The sequence below is a fragment of the Saccopteryx leptura genome, chromosome 3 (genome assembly GCF_036850995.1).
Source record: "Saccopteryx leptura isolate mSacLep1 chromosome 3, mSacLep1_pri_phased_curated, whole genome shotgun sequence".
Lineage (NCBI taxonomy): Eukaryota > Metazoa > Chordata > Mammalia > Chiroptera > Emballonuridae > Saccopteryx > Saccopteryx leptura.
The window spans coordinates 211,034,549-211,057,697 of record NC_089505.1 but is presented as its reverse complement, the minus strand read 5'-3'; the positions used below and the strand labels follow the sequence as shown (position 1 = coordinate 211,057,697).

General features: G+C 38.6%; 1 protein-coding gene across 1 annotated transcript in view; it reads right to left on the bottom strand.

Annotated features, from left to right (window-relative positions):
• Window positions 1-23,149, bottom strand: part of SPAG17 (sperm associated antigen 17) — a 260,213-nt gene that overhangs the window by 171,005 nt on the left and 66,059 nt on the right. Inside the window, exon 5 of the mRNA XM_066377314.1 lies at window positions 12,053-12,239. Within this exon, the coding sequence (XP_066233411.1) occupies window positions 12,053-12,239 (187 nt within the window). The remainder of the gene's footprint in view (window positions 1-12,052; window positions 12,240-23,149) is intronic.

Here is a 23,149-nt window from a genome sequence, read left to right as displayed (position 1 = left end):
ATGAGGTTTTAAAACTGTTTCTATATATTTATACATTGCTGATTCCAAATCTGAAATCTATTTTTTGGTACATGCTCTAGTTTTTATGCAATTTTAATTTCTTTTTGTTACAGTTAATGGCATGCATTGGTTTTTCTTTTCTATAAATAAATTTTTATTAATTTTAATGGGGTGACATCAATAAATCAGGGTACATATATTCAAAGAAAACATGTCCAGGTTATCTTGTCATTCAGTTATGTTGCATACCCATCACCCAAAGTCAGATTGTTCTCCATCACCTTCTATCTAGTTTTTTTTGTGCCCCTCCTCCTCTTCCCCTCCCCATCCCTTCTTTCCTCCACTCGCCCCCATTAAGCACCACACTCTTGTCCATGTCTCTTAGTCTCGTTTTTATATCCCACCAATGTATGGAATCCTGCAGTTCTTGTTTTTTTCTGATTTACTTATTTCACTCTGTATAATATTATCAAGATCCCACCATTTATTGTAAATGATCCGATGTCATCATTTCTTATGGATGAACAGTATACCATAGTGTATATGTGCCACATCTTCTTTATCCAGTCTTCTATTTTTTTTACAGTGATTAAAGTCTTTAAGCAAACTCTTGGCCAATACAGCAAGAATCCATAAAAAAGTAGTGTCCTTAACATGTTCACCAAGTACAAGTTGGCACCATCATCATGCAAAATCCCTGAAAACTGAAACCCAACCCCAGTTCAGTCTATTAGGAGCTATCACAAGGAGCAGGAGTCCAGGAAAAGTCCACATCCAGGAAAAGTTCGCGTGACACTGAAATTGTCACAATTATATACTTTGCAGCTCACGTCCAAGTCCCAATGACCACTACTTCTAGCTGGTAATGATTCAGGTAGCATGGAAAAGCCATCTGCAGCATGTGTGGAGATGGAGATTCTGTTCTCCTCTGCTTGGAGAGATGAGACCAGGTTGCTTCTCTCTGAAGCTCTGCGACTGTAGTGTGGTAAAGAGAACTTTGGGATACACTGAGCTGGGTGGCAAAGGTAGATTCATAATAGAAGTTGGCAAAAGGGGGAAAGAGAGCTCTAAATTAGGACTAGGTCCCAGCTTGAAATGTGAGTGGGGCATTGAGGTAGGAGGAATAAAGGAAACACTATATATTAAACAAAGCAGCAGAAAATAGGACTATCAACACCCACAACAGAGATCTTTGAGGGAAGAATAAAAAACCTGACTATTCAGGCAAGACATAAGTAAGTGGTCCTTGTGCAAATGAGATCAGTTTACCTGCTTCTGGGAAGAAATACCCTAGGCTCATCCACAGTGTCGTAGATGGGGCTGACAGCCCTGGACACCTTCAGCCTTCAGTGGCAAACCCCAGCATTCTGGGCAAGGTTAGGTCATAGGTGGCTGGAGCAGCGCTGGAAGAGACTGAACCCTCCCTTAGAGGAGCGAGGGGGAAGCCTACCTTCCAGTGTCCCTGTTTCCTCACAGCAGAGGCATGTACGTCTGGCAGGCTTTAGCTCAATGACCTTCCTTTCCACTATTGAAGCAGGACCTAGATGGCATCCTATGAGACCCCTTTGGGGCATTGGAGCCTTTAAAGGCATATCCTAAAAGCTGGTAGTTCACCTGATCTCTATTGGGCTTTTTCTGCCTCTAGGTATCTTAAAAGCCATGCTCAGAAAATCTTGCTGAGGGGTTTGAGGATCCCCATCCACCTATATAAACCTTTTCCATATATCTGGAGCTATTTGGAAAAAGACAAAACAGTGTTATTAGCTAGATCAAATAAAAAAAAGTAGAAGTTTGCAGGAGAAAAAGATTTGGTGTCTCCTGTTCATCAGCATTCAAAAGAAATTTAAAATTTTTTAAGTAGAAAGCATGATATTGTAGACCTGTAGGAGTTCCAGGATATGACTCCCCCTTTTAAATTATTTTAAATTGACCTTAAAATATTTGCTGGGTACACTTTAATAATACCTTGACTTTAAAGATTGTAGGAAATACACATAATTCGAAAGGTTTGACAAATACAATAAATGCTTTTGCTCCATATGCAGGAGCATTGTCAGTTTAACCAGATTAGGAAATCCAATACTAGAACAATGCATACAGACAATGAGCTATAACATGCTTAGCAACCTCTTCTGTTCTGACAGAGGTTACTATAAATCCAGAATATGTATCCACTGTAACGTGGACATAAGACTGTTTGCCAAATGAAGGTATATGAGTAACATCCATTTGCCAAAGTTGTCCTGGTAGAGGTCCTTGAGGGTTAACTCCAAATGAAGGGACAGATTGTAGTATAGGACCCCTTGGATAGAATTTCCCAATCTGCCATGCTGCTTCCCGAGAAAGTTGAAACTGTTTACACAGGGCTGCAGTGTTCTGGTGATGAATAGCATGAGACTGAATTGCTTGATCTGTCATGGTTGCTCCAAATAATTTTCTTTTGGGTAGATTGATCAACAAGGGCAATCCCTTGTGCTAAAGCTCCAGGGAGCATGAAGTGAGCTCGAGTATGTCCTATAAAACATGGAGCTCTATGTTGACATACAAGTCTTTGAAGAAGGAGGAACTGCTGAAATAGTTCATCAGCATTTGTCCCTAAGACAGCAGTCTTTATAGTGGAAACACCATAAGTAAACATTTGCTGTCTGTATATAGATTAAAGGGGGAATATGGCAAATGCTGAAATGCCATGATAATGGCATATAATTTCGTCTTTGAGCTGATTTTAAGTTGACGGTTTCAGTATAAAGTTGTCCATTAATTTGCAAGAGCGATTTGCCATTTAGTGGAAGTTTCCCAGAGCCATTGTTGTTGATCCTTTGAAAAAAGGAACAACAATAATTTTGAGGCTCAAAACCTATAAGCTGTAAGGGTCACCTATGCCCCTTGATAATCCAGGTGGCAACAAGATCAAAATATGGAAGTGTATTCCATAGGCCTTTAGATGGTTCAATGTGCCCAAGCTGTAGCTGCTCTTGCATCAATTGAACAGCTGCCCTAAGTTTCTCCTGAGAAAGGGGCCATTGGTCTACCCATACAGGATTATCTGACTTCCAAGTAATTGGGTCTGCACAATGCATTATTGAGGTAGAAGGAGCTACCAAGGCCCCTATGCTAAATTTTGTTATCCTAATCCACACCTTCTGGTATTGGGTGCCACTTATATGGGGGTGAGAATTTCTCGCTTTTCTTTCCCTAGTCCTTTGGTGGGCAAAAAACCCTGATCAAGCATCTGAGTACTGACTAAACCACTAGGACTGACAAGCAATGCTCCCATATTTTTCAAAACATCTCTACCCCACAAATTAACTGGCCATCCAGGGAGGACATAAGGCTTAAAAAATGACCTTCTTAATCTTCCCAATGTAGAAAACTAGAACTTTGTTGAGGGCATTTACTCTGCCCTATACCTTGTAATTCTGTGGCTGCTGCATGAGTGGGCCAGGAAGGAGGCCAATGTAGCTTAGCAATAACAGATGCACCAGCTACAGTATCTAAAAGTCCTTAAATTTATGATCATGTATCGTTAGTTCCATTTCAGGGCATTCCTGACCTATTTTTTTTAAATCCAATTGGCAAAATCAGAGGAGCCAAATCACCAATTTTCTTGGGGCCCCTTTTGCAGGATGTGGCCTGAGAATCAGAATTAGCATCCTTATACTATTCTTCTAACTGCCTGAATTAGCTGTGAGACAAATTCTTTTTTTTTATTAATTTTAATGGGGTGACATTGATAAAATTGTCTTCAATCACTTTCTAAGTGGTTTTCTTTGTGCCCTTCCCCTCCCCCAACACCTTCCCTCTCCTCCCCCCCACCCTGTAACCCCAAAACTGTTGTCCATGTCTCTGAGTCTCATTTTTATGTCCCACCTATGTATGGAATCATATAGTTCTTAGTTTTTTTTTCTGATTTACTTATTTTGCTCAATATAATGTTATCAAGGTCCATCCATGTTGTTGTAAATGATCCGATGTCATCATTTCTTATGGCTGAGTAGTATCCCATAGTATATATATACCAAAGCTTTTTAATTCACTCGTCCTCTGACGGACACTTGGGCTGTTTCCACATCTTTGCTATTGTGAACAATGCTGCCATAAACATGGGGGTGCATTTCTTCTTTTCAAAAAGTGCTATGGTGTTCTTGGGGTATATTCCTAACAGTGGTATAGCTGGGTCAAAAAGCAGTTCGATTTTTAATTTCTTGAAGAATCTCCATACTGTTTTCCACAGTGGCTGCACCAGTCTGCATTCCCACCAGCAGTGCAGGAGGGTTCCCTTTTCTCCACATCCTCACCAGCACTTATTCTGTGTTGTTTTATTGATGAACGCCATTCTGACTGGTGTGAGGTGACATCTCATTGTGGTTTTAATTTGCATTTCTCTAATGATTAGTGATGTTGAGCATTTTTTCATATGCCTATTGGCCATCTGTATGTCCTCTTTAATAAAGTGTCTATTCATTTCTTTTGCCCATTTTTGGATTGGATTGTCTTCCTGGTATTAAGTTTTATAAGTTCTTTATAAATTTTGATTATTAACCCCTTATCAGAGGCATTGTCAAATATATTCTCTCATTGTGTAGTTTGTCTTTTTTATTCTGTTCTTATTGACTTTAGCTGTGCAGAAGATTTTTAGTTTGATAAAGTCCCAATTGTTTATCCTGTCTTTTATTTCACTTGCCTGTGGAGACAAATCAGCAAATATATTGCTGTGAGAGATGTCAGAGAGCTTATTGCCTATGTTTTCTTCTAAGATGCTTATGGTTTTACAGCTTACATTTAAGTCTTTTATCCATTTTGAGTTTATTTTTGTGAATGGTGTAAGTTGGTGGTCTAGTTTCATTTTTTTGCAGGTAGCTGTCCAATTTTCCCAACACCATTTGTTGAAGAAGCTGTCTTTACTCCAATGTATGGTCTTACCTCCTTTGTCAAATATCAGTTGTCCATAAAAGTGTGGGTTTATTTTGGGTTCTCAGTTCTGTTCCATTGATCTATATGCCTGTTCTTATGCCATTACCAGGCTGTTTTGAGTACAATGGCCTTATAGTATAACTTGATATCCAGAAGTGTGATACCTCCCACTTTATTCTTCCTTTTCAAGATTGCTGAGGCTATTCGTGTTCTCTTTTGGTTCCATAAAAATTTTTGGATTATGTTTTCTATATCTTTGAAGTAAGTCATAGATATTTAAATCAGTATTGCATTGAATTTATAGATTGCTTTGGGTGATATAGACATTTTGATGATGTTTATTCTTCCTAACCATGAGCATGATATATGTCTCCACTTTGTTTGTATCTTCCCTGATTTCTTTTATCAATGTTTTATAATTTTCTGAGTACAAGTTTTTAATCTCCCTGGTTAAATTTATTCCTAGGTACTTTATTTTTTTGGTTGCAATGGTAAAGGGGATTCATTCCTTAATTTCTCTTTCTGACAGTTCATTGTTAGTGTATAAAAATGCCTCTAATTTCTGAGTACTGATTTTATATCCTGCCACCTTGCTGAATTCATTTATCAGGTCCAGTAGTTTTTTGACTGAGACTTTAGGGTTTTTTATATTCAATATCATATCATCTGCAAATAATGATACTTTTACTACTTCTTTTCCAATGTGGATGTCTTTTATTTCTTTTTCTCATCTGATTGCTGTGGCTAGGACTTCCAGAACTATGTTGAATAAGAGTAGTGAAAGGGGGCACCCCTGCCTTGTTTCTGATCTTAAGGGGATTGCTTTTAATTTTTGCTCATTGAGTATGATGTTGGCTGTGGGTTTGTCATAAATGGCCTTTATCATGTTGAGGTGTTTGTTGTATTCCCACTTTGCTAAGAGTTTTGATCATGAATGGGTCCTGGATTTTATCAAATGCTTTTTCTGCATCTATTAAAATTATCATGTGGTTTTTCTCCTTCCTTTTGTGTATGTGATGAATCACATTGATTGATTTGTGAATATTTTACCAGCCTTGCCTCCCAAGAATTAATCCCACTTGATCATAGTGTATGATTTTTTTCATATATTGCTGGATCCGGTTTGCTAATATTTTGTTGAGGATTTTTGCATCTAAATTCATCAGGGACATTGGCCTATAATTTTCTTTCTTTGTGTTGTCTTTGCCTGGTTTAGGAATCAGAATTATGCTCACCTCATAAAAGGAGCTTGGAAGTCTTCCTTCCTCTTGAATTTTTTGAAATAGCTTGAGAAGGATAGGAGTTAGTTCTTCTTGAATATTTGGTAGAATTCACTTGTGAAGCCATCAGGCCCCAGACTTTTCTTTTTTGGGAGTTTATTATAACAGTTTCAATTTCATTTGTTGTAATTGGTCTGTTTAGGTTTCTGATTCTTCCAGATTAATTTTTGGAAGATTATATATTTCAAGGAATTTGTCCATTTCATCTAGGTTGTCTAGTTTTTTGGCATACAATTCTTCATAATATTTTCTATTTTGTATTTCTGTTGTCAGTTTTTATTTCTCCACTCTCACTTCTAATTTTATTTATTTGAGTCCTCTCTCTTTTTTTCTTGATGAGTCTGGTTAAAGGTTCATCAATCTTGTTTACCTTTTCAAAGAACCAGCTCCTAGTTTCATTGATCCTCTGTATTGTTTCTTTAGCCTCTATGTCATTTATTTCTGCTCTGATCTTTATTATTTCCTTCCTTCTACTAGCTCTGGGATTTACTTGATGTTCTTTTTCTATTTCTTTTAGATGCAGGGTCAAGTTGTTTATTTGAACTTTTTCTAGCTTCTTGAGGTATGCCTGTAATGCTATGGACTTTCCTCTAAGCACTGCTTTTGCTCTTTCCCATAAATTTTGAGTTGATGTATGCTCATTGTCGTTTGTTTCTAGGAATTTTTAAATTTCTTCTTTGATCTCATTGTTTACCCATTCATTATTTAATAACATGCTATTTAGTTTCCATGTGTTTGTGTATTTTTCAGTTTTTCTGTTGTAGTTAATTTCTAGTTTCATGCCATTGTGATCAGAGAAAGTGCTTGATATGATTTCATTCTTCTTAAATTTGTTGAGACTGCTTTTGTGCCCTAACATGTGGTCTATTCTAGAGAATGTACCATGAGCACTTGAAAAGAATGTATATTCTGCTGTTTTAGGGTGAAAGGTTCTGAAGATATCTATTAAATTGAGTTGATCTAATATGTCCTTTAGGTCTGCTGTTTCTTTGTTAATTTTATTTCTTGAGGATCTATCTAATGATGTTAATGGGGTATTGAAATCCCCTACTATTATAGTATTGCTGTTGGTCTCCCCCTTTAAATCCATGAAAGTCTGCTTTATATATTTAGGTGCTCCTATATTAGATGCGTAGATATTTATAATGGTTATATCTTCCTGTTGGATAGCTCCCTTTATCATTATGTAGTGACCTTCTTTATCTCTAACTATGGTCTTTGTTTTAAAGTCCATTTTGTCTGATATAAGTATTGCTACCCCAGCTTTCTTTTTTATTTTCATTTGCATGAAATATTTTTTTCCATCCTTTTATCTTCAGTTTATGTGCATCTTTTGATTTAAGGTGTGTGTCTTGAAGACAGCGTATGTATGGGTCATGTTTTCTTATCCATGTGGCTACCCTATGTCTTTTGATTGGATCAGTTAATCCATTTACATTTAAGGTTATTATTGATATGTAATTGTTTATTGCCATTTTATTCTTTAATACTGTATTCCTCTTTGCTATATTATTTTTCTCCTTTGATCTGTTTACAACAGGTCCCTTAGCATTTCTTGCAGCCTTGGTTTGGTTGTAGTGAATTCCTTGAGTGTTTTTTTTGTCTGGAAAGCTTTTTATTTCTCCTTCAATTTTAAATGATAGCCTTGCTGGATAAAGTAGTCTTGGTTGTAGGTTCTTGTTCTGCATTACTTTGAATATTTCTTGCCATTCCCTTCTGGCCTCAAGTGTTTCTGTTGAGAAGTCTGAAGTCATCCTTATGGAGGCTCCTTTGTAGGTGGTAGTCTTTTTTTCTCTAGCAGCTTTTAATATTTTCTCTTTATCGCTTAGCTTTTGTATTTAATTAGGATGTGTCTTGGTGTTGATTTCTTTGGGTTTCTCTTTAATGGATTTCTCTGTTCTTCCTGAACATGTGAGATGTTTTCCTGCCTTTAATTGAGGGAAGTTTTCAGCTATGATATGCTTCAACAAAGTCTCTATCCCTTATTCTTTCTCTTCTTCTTCAGGAACTCCTATGATGCGGATGTTATTTCTCTTCATGTTGTCACAGAGCTCTCTTAGAGTTTCCTCAGACTTTTTGAGTCTCTTTTCTTTTTTCTGCTCTGCTTCCATGCCTTTATTTATCTTGTCCTCTAACTCGCTGATTCGATTCTCCGTTTCATCCATCCTGCTTTTAATTCTTTCCATTGTGTTCTTTATTTCAGATATTGTATTTGTCATTTCTGACTGATTCCTTTTATTATTTCAATGTCCTTTTTTTATTTGCTATCTCTTTATTTAGGTGTTCGTAATGACCATCTATTGTTGTTCTAATATCTTTGAGCATCCTAGCAATCGTTATTTTAAACTTTGCATCTGGTAATTTGGTTATATCTGATTCATTTAGGTCCTTTTCTGGGGATTTCTCTTGGTTCATTTGTGTTGCATTTCTCTGCCTTTGCATTTTCTCTGTGTAAAGGGAGGTTTTGGTCACTGGAGTCCAGTGGGTATGGCCTCTGTTCCCTAGGTATGTTCTGTCTACAGTCTCATCACCCCCTCTTCTGTTGCTGCCTAGGGCTTTTGGGTTTGGGCGTTGCCGGTGCCTGCCCACTGGGGCTGTTGCTGTGGTTTCCAACTCTCCTTCACAGGAGTGGCTGTGATCACGTGTTCGGGTGCACAAGCCTTTGTCCCGCCCCCATGGGTGGCATTATGCTCAGCCCTGAGGGCAGTGGTGAGCACCTTTGCTCAGTTGTGGGTCTCTGCCTGTTTCTGGGCTTTCACCCCGCCCTTGCAGGATAAGCCCACTCGTGGAACAGCTGCTAGCCTTGGCTCTACCAGCCAGGAAGGACTGACTGCATGCCCACGCTCAGCTCATAGTGGAACTCTGCCTGTTCTGGGCTTTTGGCTCCACCCCTGTGGGAGGAGCCGGCTCCCAAGTCAGGCCTAAAGCCTTGGTTCCACGGGAGGTGCAAGGCTGTGCTCCTGAACCCTTGCTCAAGGGCTGGTCTCCACCCCTTCTGGAGTTCCTGCCTTTCTCCCGCAGGCTGGATTATAGGCTGCCGGCAGTTGGGCTTGACCACTTTTGTACACCTACTCCTCCCCAGCCGAGCAAGACAGCTCACACATGAGCCCAGTGGCGGCCAGCAGGCTTCCGCCCTTGCTGACAGAACCGTGCCTCAGCTTCCCCCCACCGCTCGCCCTCGGGTGACTCTCAGCCATGTGGGTGGGGGCTCTGCAGCTCAGACCCTAAGACTCACTACTGTAGTCCCCAAATCACTGTCCTTCTAAGCGACTCTGCTCTGAGTGCCACGGGAGAGCTTGTTTGGCTGGTGTCCTGCTTCCCTTTGCTGGCATTGCTGTTTCCAGGGGAAATATTCACTTCAGATTTGGGGAGTGATTCATCCCAGGGGTTAGGGTGGCTGTCTCTCAAAATGTTTCTCCCTGTGCCTCCTAGATTACACTCTCTACCTGCTACTCTGGTACTCTCCTCTCTCCCCATCCCCCGGAGCCCCGGGTGAGTGGTTGTGAGAGAGGTGTTCTGTGCGGTCCCTTTAAGAAGAATTCTTGGTCTGAGAAATCACTCTTTTTCACAAACAGTATCCTGACTTGTTTTCAGCTAAATACTGTCCTTACGGCTCTTCTGGGCTCTGAGGCTGCAGGCTGGGGCTTTGTTCCTGGGATTCAGGACCCTCCCCTCTCTGCTAAACTCACTTCCCACCATGCAAGTCTCTCCTGGCTGCCGTTTGCTCTGGGGAGCTGGGAAACCCTCTCCATGTTTCCGCTTTTCCTACCAGTCTTGGTTGGCTTCTTCAGTGCTCCTTGGTTGAAGAGTCCTCTTAGTTTAGTCCAAAGTTGGTTTTTCCAGATGATAGTTCTTAAAATTAGTTTGTAATCCACTTTGGTTCTGGGAGGTGGATGTTGGTACATCCGCTTACTCCAGTGCCATCTTGTCTTTCCAGCATGCATTGGTTTTTAAATTGGAGTTAAAGGGCAATGACTCTTGGATTGAACATAACCACAAGACAATTAATGTTTTACAAACATCACTTTTATATAATTGTAGTTGTCTGTAAATGTAAAAATTATTATCTGATAAAAAACACCCTCTTGTTTTGTGTTAAGATTGAATCATGTCTTCTTCGAGTAGGCATAAATGTAAGAATAGTCCCGACACATTCTGTTATATATGTGGCTGTTACACACTTCAACGTCAAAGGTGCAATATTTCATCATTTGTGACATATGCATATATTGACTATTTTCAGCGGTTCCAATTGGTTATTCAACTCATCTGTGAGAAGATTATAATGACATAAAAATTGTCCTTGACCTTCTGAAGTATGAGAAGCATAACTGGATCATTTGTGTAGATCTTAAAATGGTAAATTTCCTGATAGGACAACAGAGAGGTTTCATGAAGTATCCTTGCTTTCTGTGTTTGTGGGACAGCTGAGCTTGGGAGAAACACTGGACATAGAAGGAGTGGCTGAAACGTGAAGCTCTGCACGTGAAACGTAGGGATGCAAGATATTGTGAATGAACCTGTAGTTAATTGATATAGGGTCATTTTCCCCCGGCTTCACATCAAACTTGGCTTAATGAAGCAGTTTGCTCAGGCTTTGAATAGAGAAAGTGAATGCTTGCAACATATTATTTCTGCTTTTCCTGCCTTGTCTTTTGAGAAGATAAAAGCAGGTGTATTCGATGGACCTCAAATTTGAACCCTCATATGTGATGAAGAATTTGCCAGGAAGATGAAGAAGGAGGAGAAAGCAGCATGGCAGTCTTTTGTGGCAGTTACAAAGAACTTCCTTGGCAACAAAAAAGCAGAAAACTATGAACTTCTGTTTCAAAGGATGCCGTTGGCTTTCCACGACATTGGATGTAACATGAGTATTAAGACTCACTTCCTGAACAGTCACCTTGATAAGTTTCCCAAAAATCTTGGAGCTGTTAGTGATGAGCAGACTACTGCTGGAGCATCAAATGAGATTTTCCTCAACAAGTACACAAATGCAAGAGCTACAAACGCAAATTTTTGCCTGAATAGAATTTAAATAAGTTTTGCACAAATTTTATGATTAATATACGTGTTTTAATATGTTCTATTTTGAAATTATGGACATATTCTGATGTAATCATATCTTTTATTGTATGTGTATTTACTGCATTATATAAATTATTATATTTTCACAAAGATGATGCTCAAGAAGACATTCTACTTCATTATGTTAAACTAAATGTTGAAAATTTTACAATAAGATGAAAATCTAAAATCTTGAATTGCAAAAAAACTGTAGCTTAGAGAGAAAAACTAATGTCAGATTTGTGATCAGCACACTTGAATTAGGTAAGAACAAGTGTTTTTGTGGATGCAACAAAAATTTTTTCCCCCAGTGTTATTTATCAACAATATAAAATAAAAGAAATTTCTACTTGCTCTAAGACTAACTGGTAGTGGGAAAAGTTGAGGTCAGGAAGCTATAGTGCTCTGCCTGAGTTCCACATTAAGTGGGCTAATTTTTATTATCACTGTATTTCACTTCTGAAAATAATCACTTTGTCTTTTGCTAACATTCCCAAGAAGATAGTAAGCTCCCTGGTGTCACAATCAGCTCATTTTTTCATCCTTTATGTGTACTGTGTAAATGTGCCTATAGTAACTCAGGTTCTAAATAAATATTTGCTGAGAACATCAATGAATTGAAAATAGAAATATTTTTCTATTTGGGGGTCATCAGTAGTATGTGATTTGTGATTTCATAAAGAGTGGAAAGGGTGGGAAAGATTAAGTCTAGTTATTGGGATGATTTCTCAAGTTCCTTCACAAGTGGTAAGGCAAGAAGAGAGGGTGAGCGACACCAGGAGCCTATCACTGACCGATGTAGTGTTTGCTGTCATCTTCCTCTCCTCTCCGCTTTAAGTGGGTCATCTTTTTCACTGTCGTGTTTACTTCAGACTGATCCTTCCCCTTTCCTTTGGCAGCTTTGGCATTTGGGGTCTTCTTCTCCTTGGGAGATTTTGCTTTCCCTTTATCCTTTTCTACCTTAAATCTGTCTTCTGTCACCTGGAAAGAGAGAATACTTTTTTCTCCATATCATATAGTGAAAGCAAGCAATACCTTTTCTAATGTCAGATGAATTCACTGTTCATTTCATCCAACTGCTTGTTTACTCATCTATTTAATCTTCAGGCCAGGGCAGTAGAGATCCCAGGCTGAGTCTAAGTTGTGAAGTACATCTCTGCATGAGGAGTGGAGGGTGGATGCTAGGAGGCTGTTCACACTCAAATCCTCAAGGAGGACCACACGTGACCTAGTAAACCTGCTCAGGAGGTGGAAGGCAGGGCGAGCAAATGACTTTGGGGACAATGTGAAGGCAGAAACTTAGGTTCACAGCAGCCTAACCTGGGGGAGTCTCTGAGACTTACTTAGAGAGAGGTGGGGTAATTAACAAACCAAACAAAACAAAAACATAAAATAAATTAAAAAAAGACCCTAGCTGGTTAGCTTAGTCAGTTAAGTGTCATCCTGAAACAACAAAGTTGTGAGTTTGATCCCTGGTCAGGGCATACAATGGAAGCAACCCAAAAATGCATGACTGAGTGGAACAACAAATCTTCCCTTCCCCACTCTCCTCTCTTTTCCTTCCACTCTGTCTCTCTAAAAATAAATAAAAAATAAAGTTAAGCTCTGGCCGTATAGCATGGTTGGTTGGAGTATCGTCTTGGAGGGGAGAGGTTGTCAGTTTGATTCCCTGGTAAGGGTACATACAGGAACAGATCAATGTTTCTGTCTCTCTCTTTACCTGCCTTTCTCAAAAAACAAAACAAAACAAAAGCAAAGAGCAGGCCCTGGCTGGCTGGCTCAGTGGTAGAGCATCGGCCTGGCATGCAGGAGTCCAGGGTTTGATTCCCGGCCAGGGCACGCAGGAGAAGCGTCCATCTGCTTCTCCACCCCTCCCCCTCTCCTTCCTCTCTGTCTCTCTCTTCCCCTCCCGCAGCCAAGGCTCCATTGGAGCAGGGTTGGCCTGGGCACTGAGGATGGCTCCATGGCCTCTCCTTCAGGCGCTAGAATGGCTCTGGTTGCAGCAGAGCAACACCCTAGATGGGCAGAGCATCGCCCCCTGGTGGGCATGCTGGTGGATCCCGGTCAGGTGCATGTGGGAGTCTGACTGCCTCCCCATTTCTAGCTTCGGAAAAATATCAAAAAAAAAAAAAAAAAAAAAAAAAAAAAAAAGAAAGAAAGACAGAAAGAGCAAAGAGCAGGCCTTGGCATGATAGCTCAGTTGGTTAGAGTGTTGTCCTGAAGCACAGAGCTTGCTGGCTCAATCCTCAGTGAGGGCACACACAGGAACAGATCAGTGTTCTCCTCTCTCTCTCTCTCTCTCTCTCTCTCTCTCTCACTTCCTCTCTTGAAAATCAATAAAATAAACATAAAAAACAACAACAAAAACAGAGAACAGGTTTTCTAAAATCTCATTGATAAAATTTTCATAGTGTAAGTAGTAGACAGACTTTTTAAAGATTAAAAGATGCTTTTGAGAACTTAACACTAACAAGCTAATTTATAATGCTATTTAAAAAAATATAGATATAATCAGTGGTTGCTATTTGACACATTCAAAGAAGGAACAGCAAAACATCAGTTGGCAATGCTAATTCCTTACATGTTGCTCAGAGACATGTTTACATTTCCAAATATCATGAAAAGACCCAATTTTCCCTCCATTTTTCTCCTTTCAGACAAATACTGAAGACTTGGTACATTATTTCATAATGTAATTATGCTTTCAATCCATGTGTTATGAATACAAATATAGGTTGTGTTCACTGAAACAATGTGTTTGTTCTGATCATAAGGGGGCCATACATAAGGTCCAAAGTATGCCTATATTATTAACAAATTTGGAAACAAAACAACTAAACAAATTATTGTAACAACAATACAGATAGGCTCTGTATTTTCCTGAGGTCATAAAATCAAATCTGAAAACCTCTGATCTAAGACATCAGAGACATGGAGAACAGAAGGCGCCCAGGGAACAGAATGGACACAGGAGGGAAAAAGCATTTTCCTCCTCTTCTTGGGATCCCAGGGACAGCAGAGCTAATCACAATCAGAAGCTCAAAATGAGCAGTAAATTAGCATAGACCTAGCTGTATAGTATGCTTTCCAAACAGCATCATCTTTAATTCGCTCTCACAAAGCGATTCCCATTGTATAAATTAAGACACATGGTTTGCCCTCAGACACACAGCTGTGGTAGAGACATAAGCTGGTTTTATGTAAACCCTAAACTCATTTTATTTCTATGGTTCTCCTGTTAGTCTCATCTGATGCTCACCCCTCCTTTCCCATGCCTGTCTGCCCACCCACTGTGTTCTTTCTAGTGCTGGTGGCACTTGCTGGGTGCTCTTTACAGTCTCTCCACAGTGTGTCACCTCCCTCAGCTGCTTTTCCTGCTCTCTGTCTCCTCCCATCCTCCCCCCACCCTTCTATCTATCTATCTCTCTAGTAGACTGGAATAAATTATCTTCTAAACCAGGGGTCTCAAACTCGTGGCCATGCGGCCCGCCCACCAATTTTGTGCGGCCCGCAGACTAATCAAACTTCGTGGATTAATCTGCGGGCCAGTCTGCGGGCCGCACAAAATTGGTGGGCGGGTGCATGCGGCCCTCGGGCCGCGAGTTTGAGACCCCTGTTCTAAACTATTTTTCATAAACTATGAAATTATCAATATTTACCTCCCTCCTTTCAGAAAAGTATTTTTTTAATACCTATAAATGTTGATTCGCTGTTATTTATTTATTTTGAGAGAGAGAGTGAGAGAGAGAGAGAAACATTGATATGTTGTTCTACTTAGTTGTGCAGTCATCGGTTGATTCTTGTATGTGCTCTGGCCAGGGATCAAAGCTACAACTTTGGCATATTGGGACAATGCTCTAACCAGCTGAGCCACTCAGTCAGGGCCTAGATTCACTTCTTTAAATAACTTTTTAAATTATAAAAATAATCATTCTTCACCCTGGCCGGCTAGCTCAGTTGGTACTAAATCTAAAAGAATTTTATTTTGCTCCAAAAGTCCAAATCCTTAATTTTTTAGATTTAGGATTCAAAATAGAAGGAAATATACAAATTCCCCCTGGCCCAGGGCAACCTAGTTATTTAATACTTCAAATATTTTAGATTGTATTTTATTTCTTTAAAAAAATTATTTAGTAAAGTAAAGTTAATGGGGTAACATTGATCAATAAGATACATAGGTTTAGGTAAACATTTCTGTAGCATTTGAACTGTTGATTATGTTGTGTACCCATCACCCAAAGTCAAATCATTTTCTGTCACCCTGGTATTTTATTTCTATATGACTCCTTCATGTCAAAATTCAAATACCTTGAAATACCTTGACAGGTATCGTTATTCCTCACAATGAATGGGAGGTAAAAGTCAGTGGAATAAATGATAAATAGTACTACTTCATCTTATTTTAATTAATAGTGCAGAGAGAAATGGTGGCCTGAGAGATACTCTCGATATCTCCCCTTGAAGTTTCAACAAATTCTACAACTATATGCAGAGAAAAAAAAACTCAGATGAACCTGAAATACACACACACCAGATAGACAATGGTATGATTGCACAAAGAGGCAGGCCAAAGATAGAATCTGCTCACAGAAGAAAAAAAAGCCAGAGGACTGAGTCTTCCTCTTTCCTCACAGACCTGAGGGAAGGAGGCACTGTTGGTGCAGGCTTTGTCTTGGAGCCAGAGCTGGGAGAAGAGGAAAGTCTGGGGGGAAGGACCTGAGATAGGGGTGATGGCTAAGAACAGGGGGCAGGGCCGTTTCCTGGTGTCTGCGGCACCGTAATTGCAGGCACTGGGCGATTGCAGGTGCTGTGCACACACAAAGCCCCTGGTGCACTCCCAAGAACTGTGTGCAAATAATTTGTGGAGATCGGCCCACAGAACACTGGGGCGCGCTTGATCTGTCCATGCAACTGACAGTTTAGCCTTGTGGTGCTGAGAGGTGCTTGATCTGTGATCTACACCTCACCCACTCTGAAAGCTTAGGCACCGGCTTGCCGGCGGAGTTTAACGTGTGTGGTGCGGGACGCCCTTGTTCTGTGATCTCTGCCACAACTGCTCCCAAAGCTTGGACACTGGTTTGCTTTGAGTGCTTAGAGTGGTATAGGGGGAGGGGCTGGACTGTGTCACCCCATCTTCCTGGTCTCACATTGCTCTCCTTGCTATGCAAACAGTGGTAGTGGCTGACCTCCCACAGCTGGGTCTTCAGGCTGCTCTCTCCTGTGAAAGGCAGGGGTGCCACATGCACGATCCCCTGCTCTGTTGGGATGTGTGGGGAGGGCACTGGACGACCCCTAGTCGGCTTCTGCTAGAGCCATAAAATTGCAAATTCCTTCCTACCAACACCATGGCCCTGCCTGAATCATTACCATAGCAACACCTCAGCAGAGCTCCACCCAAGAATCTCGCAGAGGAAAACCTTGTAGTACAGCACCTTCTACTGGAAAAAAAAATGTTACTTCTCAAAACTGGAAAAAAAACTTTCTTTTTCTTTTTTCATTTTCTGCTTTATCCAACTTTTTCTTCTTTCCCCTTTTCCCATGTGAACTTCATTATTTTAGTTGTTATATTTTTATTCTTGATTTTATTCTTGCAAGGGTTTTATTTCTGACACATTCTTTTCTTTTTTTCTCTCCTTCATCTATCTCTTTTTTTCTTTTCCCTTTTTCTCTCATTTCCCCTTTCTAAACTGAATGTAATTTTCATTAAATTGTTATATTTTAGACTCATACTTCTTATTGTGGCATTTTGCTTGTTTTTTACTTCATTTTTTGTTTAAAAAATTTTTTTTCAGTTTCTGTGTTTTGTTATCTGTAGTTTTTTTGATTTATTATTATTTATAGAATTTTCATTTTTTCACTGTATATTTTTCAATTTTTATTTTTTAAAAATTATTTTTCAGTTATCTCTTGTTAAGGTTATTAATAATATCACTTGCAAATGCCATCAAGGAAAAAGAAATCAAATATGGATATACAAGATAGAGACTTAGCTCAGATAGATGATAAAAAAAACTCCAGAAAAAAATCTCATTTACATGGAAACCTTGAAGCTTAATGACAGAGAATTCAAATTGAACTTCTAAAAATACTCAATAAGATACAAGAAAACATTGAAAGGCAATTTAGTGAGCTTAAAAATAACTTAATGAACAAAAAGTGTAATTCACCAAGGAAACTGAAACTATAAAAAAAGAACCAGAGATGAAAAATTCAATATACAAACTGAAAAATGAAGTAATAAGCTTAGCTAATAGAACAGGCCAGATAGAGAAGAGAATCAGTGACATTGAAGACAGGCAACTAGAGATACTACAGAGAGAAGAGAGAGACTTACGAATTAAAAAAAATGAGTCAGCCCTACAAGAATTGTCTGACTCCATCAAAAAGAGCAATATAAGAATAATGGGTATTTTAGAAGGAGAAGAGAAGAAAAGGGAATGTAGAACATATTGAAACAAATAATTGATGAGAACTTCCCAAGCTTGTGGAAAGAGTTAAAGCCTCAAATCCAAGAAGCAAACAGAATGCTGAGTTACCTCAACCCAAACAGACCTATTCCAAGGCACAATTATCACAAATTAATGACAAAGAAAGAATCCTCAAGGCAGCTAGGGAGCAGAAGAATATAACATATAAAGGAAGGCCCATTAGGCTATCATCATATTTCTCAGAATTCCTACAAGCCAGAAGAGAGTGGACCCCAACATTTAAAGTACTGAAACAGAAAAACTACCAGCCAAGAATACAGTATCTATCAAAGCTATCCTTCAAATATGAATGGGAAATGAAAACACTTACAGACATACAGAAGCTGAGGGAATTTATCACCAGAAAACCCCCACTACAAGAAATACTAAAGGGGATTATCTGACGAGATACAAAGAACAAAACAAAACAAAATTACAAGTAAAAATGTGAACAAGACTACAATAAAAACAAGGATAATCTGTGACAACAATAACATAAAAGGGGAGAGGATAAAGATCAGCAGTGGCAAAGGAGTATGGAATGCAGAAGCACTCATGAGATAATGTACTCTAATAAATATGATAATTTTTCTTTTAATCTAATAGTAACCACCCGTGAAAATGCCACTACTGAAACACATGGCTTAAAAAAAGAAGAAACAGAAGATAGAAGTATGGAATACCACCAAAAAAAACCAAATGACAGAAAAACAAAAAATAAGAACCAAATAAGACACAGAGCTATTAGAAGGCAGTATATAAAATAGCAATAGGAAATCCTCAAGTGTCAATAATTACACTAAATGTAAATGGATTAAGCTCACCAATAAAGAGGCACAGAGTAGCAGATTAGATCAAGAAGCAAAACCCAACTGTATGCTGCTTTCAAGAGACACATCTAAGCTACAAGAATAAAAATAGGTTCAAAGTGAAAGGTTGGAAAATGACTCTCCAAGCAAATAATATCCAAAGAAAAGCAAGAGTAGTCATACTCATATCTGACAATGATGATTACAAGACAAGAAAAGTAATCAGAGACAAAGATGGACATCTCATAGTGATAAAGGGAACACTGTATCAAGAAGACATAACACTTTTTAATATACCAATCCAGGGAGCACCAAAATATATAAGACATCTATTAACTGATCTAAAAGCACAAACTGAAAAAAAATAATCATACTTGGAGACCTCCATACACCATTGATGGCTTTAGATCATTCATCCAAAAAGAAAATTAATAAAGAAATATTGGCCTTAAATGAAACACTACAACAAATGGACATAATAGACATCTACAGGACATTTCATTCCAAAACATCAGAATATACATTTTTCTCCAGTGTACATGGAACATTCTCAAGAATAGACCAAATGCTGGGCCACAAAACTAACATCAGTAAATTCAGAAAGATTAAAATTATTCCAAGCATATTCTCTGATCATAAGGCTTTGAAACTAGAATTCAACTGCAAAAAAGAATTAAACAAACCCACAAAAATGTGGAAGTTAAACAATATACTCCTAAAAAATGACTGGGTCAAAGAAGAAATAAAAGAAGAGATCAAAAGACATATACAGACAAACGAAAATGACAACATGACATACCAGAATTTCTGGGATGCAGCAAAAGCAGTAATAAGAGGGAAGTTGATATCATAACAGCCTTATATGAAAAAAACAAGAGAGAGCCAAAGTAAACAACCTAACATCACATCTTAAAAAACTAGAAAAAGAAGAGCAAAGGCAACCTAAAACCAGCAGAAGAAAGAAAATAATAAAAATTAGAGTGGAAATAAGTGAAATAGAGAACAAAAAAACTATAAAAAAGTTAATACAACAAAGAGCTGGTTCTTTGAAAAGATCAACAAAATTGACAAACTCCTGGCAAGACTCACTAAAAAAAAAAAAAGAGAGAGAAAGCACTCATATAAACAAAATCCAAAATGAAAGAGAAGATACTACCACAGATATCATAGATATACAAAGGATTATTGTAGAATACTATGAAAAACTATATGCCACCAAATTCAACAATCTAGAAGAAATGAACAAACTCCTAGAACTATACAATCTTCCTAGACTGAATCATGAAGAAGTAGAAAGCCTAAATAGACCTATAAGCAAGGAAGAAATAGAAACAACTATCAAAAACCTACCCCAAAATAAAAGTCCAGGGCCAGATGGCTATACTAGTGAATTCTACCAAACATTCAAAGAAGATCTGGTTCCTATCCTTCTCAAAGTCTTCCAAAAAATTAAAGAAGAAACAATACTTCTAAACACATTTCATGAGGCCAACATAACCCTTATACCAAAACCTGGCAAGGATAACACAAAAAAAGAAAACTACAGACCATTATCTCTAATGAATACAGATGCAAAAATCCTAACAAAATATTAACAAATGGAATACAACAACACACTAAAAAAATAATTCACCATGATCAAGTGGGATTCATCCCAGAAACACAAGGATGGTTCAACATACGTAAAACAATTAATGTAATACACCATATTAACAAAACAAAGAACAAAAACTATATGATCCTATCAATAGATGCAGAAAAGGCATTTGATAAAATATAACATCCTTTTATGTTTAAAACACTCAACAAAATGGGTATAGAAGAAAAATACCTCAACATAATAAAGGCCACTTAAAACAAACCATCAGCTAACATCATACTAAATGGTAAAAAACTGAAAACTTTTCCTCTAAAATCAGAATCAAGACAAGGCTGTCCACTCTCTCCACTTCTATTCAACATAGTGCTGGAAGTTCTAGCCAGAGCAATTCAACAAGAGAAAGAGATAAAAGGCATTTATATCCGGAAAGAAGAAGTAAAGGTTTCACTTTTTGCAGATGATATGATCCTGTACTGTATATAGAAAACCCCAAAGACTCCACAGAAAGGCTATTAGAAACACTAAACTAATACAGTAAGGTCGCAGGATACAAAATTAATATACAGAAATCTACTGCTTTCTTATATGCCAACAATAAAAATTAGGAAAAGAACTAAAAAAATAATCCCTTTTACAGTTGCAACAATAAAATAAAATAAAATAAAATAAAATAAAATACCTAGGAATAAACATAATAAAGAATGTAAAGCACTATATACTGAAAACTACAAAGCATTATTAAAGAAAATTGAAAAAGACACAATGAAATGGAAAAATATTCCTTGTCCTTGGAAATAAAGAATAAATATAGTTAAAATGGCCATATTACCCAAAGCAATATACAAATTTAATGCAATTCCCATCAAAATTCCAATGTCATTTTTTAAAGAAATGGAACAAAAAATCACCAGGTTTATATGGAACCATAAAAAACCCCTAATAACCAAAATAATCCTAAGGAAAAATAAAGCTGGAGGCATTACAATACCTGACTTCAAATTATACTACATAGCCACGATAATCAAAACAGTATGGTATTGGCAGAAAAATAGACACACAGACCAATGGAACAGAATAGAAAGCCCAGAAATAAAACCACACATATATGGCCAAATTATCTTTGATAAAGGTGCCAAAACACACAATGGAGAAAAGAAAGCCTCTTCAATAAATGGTTCTGGGAAAACTGGAGAGCCACATGCAAAAGAATAAAACTCGACTAGTGTTTGTCCCCTTGTACTAAAATTAATTCAAAATGGATCAAAGACCTAAATATATATAAGACCTGAAACATAGAAGAAAACATAGGTACTAAACTCATGGACCTTGGTCATAAAGAACATTTTATGAATTTGACTCCAAAGGCAAGAGAAGTAAAGGCAAAGATAAATGAATGGGACCACATCAGACTAAGAAGCTTTTGCACAGGAAAAGAAACTGACAACAAAACAAACAGTCAACTAAATGGGAGATGATATTTTCAAACAACAACTCAGAAAAGGGCCTAATATCCAAAATATAGAAAGAACTCACAAACCTCAGCCACAAACAAGCAAACAATCCAATAAAAAGATGGGAAGAGGACATGAACAGACAATTCTCCCAGAAAGTGTCAAATGGCCAAAAGATATATGAAAAGATGCTCATCTGCAATAGCTATTAGAGAAATGCAAATCAAAACTACACCTGTTAGATTAGCTATTATCAACAACACAGGTAATAACAAGTGTTGGAGAGGCTGTGGAGAGAAGGAACCCTCATTCACTGCTGGTGGGAATGTAAAGTAGTACAACCATTATGGAAGAAAGTATGGTGGTTCCTCAAAAAATGAAGAATAGAACTACCATATGACCCAGCAATCCTCTACTGCAGGGGTCCCCAAACTTTTTACACAGGGGGCCAGTTCACTGTCCCTCAGACCATTGGAGGGCCGGACTATAAAAAAAACTATGAACAAATCCCTATGCACACTGCACATATCTTATTTTAAAGTAAAAAAACAAAACGGGAACAAATATAACATTTAAAATAAAGAACAAGTAAATTTAAATCAACAAACTGACCAGTATTTCAGTGGGAACTACGCTCCTCTCACTGACCACCAATGAAAGAGGTGCCCCTTCCGGAAGTGCGGTGGGGGCCGGATAAATGGCCTCAGGGGGCCGCATGTGGCCCGCGGGCCATAGTTTGGGGATCCCTGCTCTACTGGGTATATACCCCCCAAATTTGAAAACATGGGTATGTAAAGACTCATGCACCCCCATGTTCATTGCAGCATTGTTTACAGCGGCCAAGCCATGGAAACAGCTGAAATGCCTTTTTTTTTTTTTTTTTTTCCTGAAGCTGGAAACAGGGAGGCAGTCAGACAGACTCCTCCTGCATGCACCCAACCGGGATTCACCAGGCACGCCCACCAGGGGGCGATGCTCTGTTGCGACCAGAGCCACTCTAGTGCCTGAGGCAGAGGCCATGGAGCCATCCCCAGCGCCCGGGCTATCTTTGCTCCAATGGAGCCTCAGCTGCGGGAGGGGAAGAGAGAGACAGAGAGGAAGGAGAGGAAGAGGGGTGGCGAAGCAGATGGGTGCTTCTCCTGTGTGCCCTGGCTGGGAATCGAACCCGGGACTTCCGCATGCCAGGCCGACGCTCTACCACTGAGCCAACCGGCCAGGGCTTAAATGCCTTTCAAAAGAGGATTGGATAAAAAAGATGTGGTGCATATATACTATGGAATACTACTCAGCCATAAGAAATGATGACATAGTATCATTTACAATAACATGGATAGACCTTGATAACATTATACTGAATAAAATAAGTAAATCAGAAAAAGCAAAGAACTGTATGATTCCATACATAGGTGGAACACAAAATTTAGACTCATAGACATAGATAAAAGTGCAGTGGTTACCAGGGGGAGGGGAAGGAGAAGGAGGGGGAGGGGCAAAAAGAGAAACTAAATATAAGGTGACAGAAGATGATATGACTTTGGGTGATGGGTATACAGCATAATTGACT